Consider the following 7,925-nt stretch of genomic DNA (forward strand, 5'->3'; position numbering starts at 1 on the left):
ATGACAGCACCTGGTGCACTATCACATTCCTTCTGCTCAGAAGCCAGCCCTAAGGATGGAGACACACCACAACACAGAAGCTGAGAGCTCAGGGACAGTGAACATGGGAAGGACTCACCTCCACAGGACAGCTCATCCTGCAGCAGAACGAGGTGGACGGGGCAGGAGCAGCGTGTGGTGCCATCACCCTTCACAATGCAAATGTGTGAGCAGCCACCATTATCCTGAGAACAAGGATGCTGTCCTATGATTTTAAAAAAAAGAAAGACAGGGACTGATGAGAAATCCCCACCTCTTTTACAACCTTCCACTGATTTCTTTGGGCCCACAGAACTCCCTTCATTACTTCCTTCCCCCTGGAGAGAGCATTACTAAAAATCTGTCTGAAGAAGTTGTGTTTTGGTGTGTGCATTTTTTCCCTGTACACACATCAATAATTATCACACACAATGGTAACTGCCTGTGATCTGAAACTACTGTAAGAATTGTGCCATGGCACCTACTAGAACAGTTCTCAAAGCATTTTGCTTCTTGTGCGAGGCAGAATTAGTTCTCTGCAGCAAACAGTAGCACTGGTAATGCAAAAAGATGTCTTGGATTCCATACTTCATTTTCTCTATCAAAAACCATTAACAAAGTAAACTTTTCTAATTTATGAATTCTGAAGCTTCCACGCTGTCTCTGAAACTCAAATTAACATGCTCTAGATAAATATGTCTCTTCATTTTAATGTTTAATAAGGACAACATACTTCTCTTGGAACTCCTGACAGATTTACTGAGATTAATAGCACACAGAACTAGTAGTAGTCTGCACTGATGCTTTAATTAAACATTCCCAGACATTTTTCTACATATTTCTCCAAGGCATGCACCACAGCCTACTAACCAGGCCTACTTCCTCCAGGATGACAGCAACTTCACTGCTTTAACCATCCACCTCCCATCATTTCAACCGTGTATGTGTGGGGAAAGGCCTGGTAAACAAAAAACTTTTAAAAGTGCAGCCATGTTCAACACAAATTGTAATTTAATACACACTTTCTTTGTGCAATGCAACTTTGCTCTTCAGGTTTGATGTGACCTGTTTTTGCGGGAGGTTATATGGAGTCAGCGGGGCTGCAGACACTTTATGCTTCGATGTCTGGATGGAAACGTCAAGGGATGCTTCACCTGACGCCTGTCTCTACATCAGACTCGGGGACCTGCGACTCCGGCTTTCGGAAGGTCACATCACTCATCTCCAGAGCATCCGCTGTGATTTGCATCTCTGGAGCTGCTGTGATTTTTATTTTCAGACGTTTTTATTAATTAAACAGGAGCTGAATATTCTGCGATCTTGACAGGAAATATTTCTGCTTCAATCCTGCCTAATGTCATTCACTTCCAATATGAATTACCACCACCAAAAATTGTTCATTTTGCCTTCAAAGTAGGCAGTCCATTGAAACATTTACTGTTAGTAAAAGGCCCTGAGAGTTGTGTTTGCCTAAACAGAGTGAACACCTAAGAGCAATTCAATAGCATGGTCCAGAAAATCCTCAGCTAAGGATAACAGGATGTTTCCACTGTGCCCAGCAACACTCAAATGCCAGGTACTGTATGGGACTACCCATAAAGTTGCCATCAGCAACAAAAAATGATGCTGGGTTTGTGATAGATTTTCAATCCACTGCCTGAAGGAAACAACCTTAACAGCATCCTGACAATGTAGAGACAAAATGAGATCAACTTCTAGTCCCTTCAACCAGCACTGATGTCAACCAGTGACGAGGCAAAACAGGCTGGAGGCTCCGTGGCCACTCCTTGGCTCGAGCCTCTCAGGCACTGTCTGCACTTCAAACAGGGACTGCACTTACTGTATTCCTGAATGTTGAGTTCTTTCACAGCATGGATGTCACTGAGCTGTGCAATACGAGCCTGGACCTTGGTCCGTCCTTCTCGACCAGTCATGTCAATCTTCTCAATCATCTGCTGCTGCCTGTCGATCCAGTACAGCCAGTTTTCAAACACAGTTAGTCCCACTGGCTGCAAGATATTAGAGTCTTCCAAAACGATCCGGTTAGCACCTGCAGAAGGCAAAGAGTGGTTTAGTTCAGCTAGAATGAACTCAAAGACTATTAGAAACACTTTTTACACTACTCACATCACTATTTTCCACTGCTACCAGGTAAGCCTACTACAAAAACCTAAGCAATCCTGAGTCCTCTGATGCAGGACTAATATATTCACAGAGAGATGATCAAATTCTTTTTTCTGTTTTCATCAAGAAGACATTTTTTTGTGGTTCAAAAACATCTACTGTACACTTAAGCACCTGGAGTCGGGGGCTGAGCTCCCAAGAGACTTTCCAGTCTTTTATCAGTATGACAGAAATTGGTAATTCTTTTCATTCTTCTTTCCCTTTTTGGAGAGATTAATTACTTTGTCTTGCCATGTAACAGAGAATAAGAAGATAGATTATTAGCTTGAGCTAACTAATACAAGCTAAAATCCAAGTGAAGGCAAGGTAGTAAGTAGTTTTCACACGAATTAGGAGATTAACACTCGATTTCTGACCTCCTCATATTCTTTTGTTTCAACTACATTATCTTCATTAAGTCTTTCATGCTAAATTGGGAATGCTTCATTTTTCCTAGCAAAGACTGACTTATGGAGTTGACTGTCACATTCCATGGTTAACACTGCATAAACAGAAGACAGTCAACAGTTGTCTTAAAGGTACCATTAAAGACTCTCCAAAGACAGTGAAGATTTTCCAACTTACACAGAAGAAAAATTTGTTAGTGAAAACCTGAAGGCTCAGGAGTGAGGTTTAATCCATGCTTCCTTTATTTAACATGATATGACGTGGTCATTAACACTCCAATATTCAGTGAGTTTATCAGATTCTGAGCACAAAATTACTTGCATATGTAAGGAATCTACTTCAATTTTGAAATGCTGAAACAATATCACATAGTCTGTGCTTAGGCTACAGCTTGAAAATTTACATATAAATCCTGGTATTTCAGCTATCTGGGCTCACTGCTGTGCTTGTTTTTCACTTTCACTACAGCAGACAATGGCTCTGCATCTGTGCAGAATGATTGCCAATAAGATTTTTGTATTTTGTTCTGTAAAAATATACTAGAGTAACTGAATACCATGAGGAAAAAAAGATCTACTATGTCTCTACCATAGACCCACACAAGATAAGGTAATGGGACAAAAGACACATACATTTCATGATTTTATACTTTGAGTAAGTTCTATCCTTCTGCTTTGTTTAGTTGCAAGAAGTGTTTTTGCTTGTTGAGAGTTTAATCAACAGTATGTCAATAGCAATAATTAACAAACATTCAGCTACAAAAAATGTGTTTATCTCCTTTTCACTAAATGCACACAGAGCTTAGAAGTTAAGCAACTTTCCAAACATTTACCAAGCGTTAAAATCTAAAGCAGAGTATGAAAATTCAAGTCAGCCAGACTGGACACTCACTCACTACTTTGGAACAACAGCAGCAATGATCTGATTAAGACGATGATGGATTCTCAAGGAAGCTATACCCAGACTGATGTAAAAACTAAAGAGTGATGTAAGTCAAACTAAGTAACTGCAACCATCTATTTACCCCCTTAAGTATGACTCATTGTATAAGGAAAAGGTTAGAGACAAACCTGCATCTTGAGAAGAAAAGTTGGGATAGGGCAAAATACAAAGCTAACAGGAAGGAATACAGTAGAATTGAGACCTTGCCCTACCGAAATGGAGCCTGCACATGCTCTGCTCTGCCATGCCCACATCAATCACCATCACATTTTACAGTATGCTCCTAAAGCTCTGAAGCTTAAAACTTTCACTCCCTTAATGTCTTAATCTTTCTTTTTAATACTCGTGACCAAATGCAAGTGACTATTTCTGACCAAACCGAGACACCGAAATCCCTCCTGCCATAAACCAACAAAACAATCTGACACTGACTCCTTAGGGTGCTAGTCACCTTTACTGGCAATGCCAGATGAAAGGGAGACATGATTAGGAGGTGCTTTGTCTCCTGGCATCACCATCCTCTTTCCAGCAATACCTTTTACAAAAAGAGACTTCAAACCAACCAAATAAATATAAAAATCAGGACACACCCAGAGCTCATTCTATTTCCAAATAAAAATTACCTAATTCCACAATTATTAGACATTTCCAAATCACACTAATTTTTCTGGAATAGAAGCAAATAGTTTCCAGGGTAGGGAGCTAATTCCAGTCATCTTTTCATAAACAACTCCTTAATCATGTGAAGAATCTGGTTAGCTTCAATAGGATCTCCCATTTGGGCTGCATAACCAAGTCCTAACTGCATGCCTGAAGGACAAGGAGGAAAAGAACAACTGCATCACATAAAAGGCATGTCCTTGTATTTATGGGTCCTGGCATCTATGGAGTTGACAGAGCAAGAGACTGTGAATGTTTTTAAGAAGCTAACATGCAGAAAAATTACTCTGCTGGTCAAAAGAGCCTATTAATCAGCATTCCTAAGCACAGGAATGTATCTCGGCAGTTAGCGATGCATTGTGGTGATTATAGCAATCCATCTGCAGTGCAAATGCCAAAATGCAAGAGAAGCTTTGGAATGATTTTAATTCATGTTCTTCAAAATACGGTGAGCTTTTACTACACAACATTGGTGATCCAACAGCCACATCTTTAAGGAAAGAAAAGGCAGAATCATTCAAATGAGATGGAATTAGAATTTAGACCCATCTTCTTCTCTGTGCCCTAATTTCAGGCAGGTAACAGACAAGGACAGAAATGAAGCATGTGTCATGTTCTGCCACCTGCTACTCTACTTGTGCAAACCCTGGGTCTGGGACAGCCTAGAACATACTGAGCTATACCACACCACTTTTTTTTTTTTGTTGTTGTTGAATAATTCACTAACTCAGGCCATGTCCTGTGTTTTAAGCAGTAAACAAGCAGGATATCACAGTTCATTAGCAACTGTGACTTTCCACTGACACACTATTGAAAAAAGTTACTATCTTTCTGAGCCTCAATTCTAACCATCTAGATAAACCAAAATGTTTTCCAAAACAAAAGCTTATTCTAGCAAGTTAACAAAAGGCTGGAAATCACAGTGGTGTCAGTGGGATTACAGGCTGCTACTCTGAATGAAGGTATCATGTCATTAGTGAAGGACTTCCCTACAAACTGTCATAACTCTTGTTTTCAAACTTGCTCACAGATTCCAAAGCACACCCTTATTTCCTTACATGTGTATTTATGCTTCTGATAGTAAAAACCACTCAGCTGAAGTACAATGGCTGGTGATGGAGACATACCATGGAGGAAGGAGAATCTGTGCCACTGCCCTCCAGCAGCAGGAGTGAGAGGGAGGCATATACCCCACCACCTAACAGAGATGGGTATGTATGTGCTCAGCAGCAACAACTGGTCCAATCCATTTCACAAATTACTACTGATGCTACATGAGGCAGCTGAGCTGGATTAGGCTAGTAAATAAAAGACATCTCAGTCTTTCTCACCCAATCTGGACTGTATGATTTTCCCTCTACTCTTGCTCCAGTTCTGGTTGCTTGCTGGACTCTTTCCTGAGCCAATTCAGCTTCACAAGCCAACAGAACACTGTTCTCTATTTCTCTTTTTCTGTATATTGTTAGGTTGTTGTTTTGCTTATGTGGTTAAGTGAACTGAATCAAGGCATAAAGGAGGTCAGACAAACAGCATAACCAACCATAACGAGCACACAAAGAGAATTCCATAGCTGGAAGAGGGAGTTTTTTGTCTTTTGATAACAGAGAGACGTTAGATCTGCTCAATCCTTCTCACCCTAAATGACAGTAACTGGACACCTGCTGCTTTATCTCTGCAGGACAGATTTTTCCATTAACCTGGGACCTTCCTCTGATTGACAGATTACTGCACCAAAACCAATGCCTTAAAAACCAACCCTCTCCCTCCCCTTTCCAAATGTGCTGCAATTTATTTGTGAACGCACTTTGGGAAACCACACAAAGGGTTTGCAGTGAGAAACTGAAGTAAATAGCATGTAGAGCAATTAATAATGTAAATCACAGATAGAGGCATGAAACTGTAAAGACACGCTGCGTGAGTCATGCACATTCCCTGGCTGGGAATTTATGGAGCGATTAGAATCACAGTACAGACTGTTTATAGTAGGAAGGAAAAGATGACACCTTTCTCTGCATTCCCCACACCCACACCACACAAATGAATCACTGAATTAAAGTGTTACTCTACCTGAAAGGTCACTGCTCTCAATTCTCCGCAGGTCTGAATCAGCCCAGAACAACTTGCCCAGCTGGCTGTCGATAGCTATGGCTATGGGCTTGCTCAAACCACTGAAAAAAAGGACCTCTCTCTCAGTTCCATCCAATGCTGCTCTCTCAATTTTAGGAGACCTTTCCTGTAGGTTGGTGAAATACATGTATCTGGAACAGGAATGATTAGAGGAAAAAAAAGTTTATTTGATCTTTCCACATTTTTCTACAAATCCAAGACATCTTAACAAATGTCAAAGCTGGTTTTATTCTGACAAACAGAAACCAAACAGCAGCAAGAAAACAACTTGATACTCAAGACCTTCAGCTTGAATTTTCCCACATCACTATTTTGCCTACGTACCCTTTCTCTGGATTCACCACAATGGCTCTGGGCCTATCTTGATCCCCTTTGAGCACCACTCCCACAGGTCTCCCATCCAGGCGTGTCACATTGATCACATTAGTAGCTTCGCAGGTCCAGTAGATATAACGGCTGTAGATGTCGATGCTCAGGTCATAAGGCTGCATATCCAGGTTCTGATTGGGAACTGGACTTGTCACAACAGTGAGGCTCTACAAAGGAAAAAAAAAGCAACACACAGAAGAGCATTTAAGCTTAATCTAATGTGAATAATTTGTTATGGATGCACCATGTCAAACTACTGCTCAGAAAAAGGAGACAGCCAAAATACTTTCATAAAGTAGGAGTGACTCAGGTCCCACTGCCCCACCAAGTTCTTTGGTAGGATATAGACTTAGTTTGTTGTAATGGCAATCATGTAAGCTGGCTGAAGCTCATAAGACTTAGCAAGTTTGACCAGTAAGTCAAATTGTCTGTGCTGAAGTTCCAGGGTCAGTTTCTGTATTTCCTTTGTGAGTTCAGACTGGATAGACCCAAACCCAGCACGTTTAGCACTCTACAACAGAAGTGCATCACCACTAATTCCCAAAGCTGCAGCTGAACAGAAGAAAACACAGGCAAAGGGAGGCCAGACAGCACTTGAAATTCTTGCCTTGTTCTTCTCCACAATCGCTGCCATCTCACTTGGGGGACATTAACAGAAGAGTGACTAAATGGGAAGGCAGTTCAGCCAAAGGCAGAAAGGACATCAGCTAGCACACAACAGTGACTTCAGAGCACTTCCAGCTAATACCTTACCAGTTCCAAGTCCTTGCCTTCTACTGGTCTAGATTCCTGGGGCTGACATGCCTTTTTCTTTCTTTATTAATTATTATTATTTTTAGAAAGAACCTAACCAACACCTCTCATAACTTTTCAAAAAATATGAAGAATATGAATAAATCAAAAACCACAGCCTACACAATCTCTCATGAACTTTTCAAAAAATATGAAGAATATAAATAAATCAAAAACCACAGCCTACACAACCTTTTGGAAAACATGCTTTTGAGGTGAGCAGTCTCCACCCTCTCATCCCCAAACTACACTTTGCCAGAAAATTTGCTTAACTTTATTTGGCTTGTCACCTGCATGAAAGGGTGTGCATACAAGTCTTACATTTGTTTAATCTGCTGAAGCTGGAAAAGAAAAACATGGTGCCTTTGACTAGTTTGAGGTGTTATTTAGATATCCCTAAAATAAAAGCATTGCTAAATTAAGAATTAAGGCTGAAGGGTGTTCAG

At 40.7% G+C, this 7,925-nt stretch overlaps 1 protein-coding gene across 1 annotated transcript in view; it reads right to left on the reverse strand.

Moving 5' to 3' along the window:
- The window catches only part of LRP6 (low density lipoprotein receptor-related protein 6), a 69,976-nt gene that overhangs the window by 10,759 nt on the left and 51,292 nt on the right, over positions 1-7,925 (reverse strand). Inside the window, exons 12-15 of the mRNA XM_009070912.1 lie at positions 6,643-6,854; positions 6,259-6,449; positions 1,859-2,068; positions 119-244 (exon numbers count right to left, since the gene is read on the reverse strand). Of these exons, the coding sequence (XP_009069160.1) occupies positions 119-244; positions 1,859-2,068; positions 6,259-6,449; positions 6,643-6,854 (739 nt within the window). The remainder of the gene's footprint in view (positions 1-118; positions 245-1,858; positions 2,069-6,258; positions 6,450-6,642; positions 6,855-7,925) is intronic.

The sequence above is a fragment of the Acanthisitta chloris genome, unplaced genomic scaffold (assembly GCF_000695815.1).
Source record: "Acanthisitta chloris isolate BGI_N310 unplaced genomic scaffold, ASM69581v1 scaffold6913, whole genome shotgun sequence".
Classification (NCBI taxonomy): Eukaryota; Metazoa; Chordata; class Aves; order Passeriformes; family Acanthisittidae; genus Acanthisitta; species Acanthisitta chloris.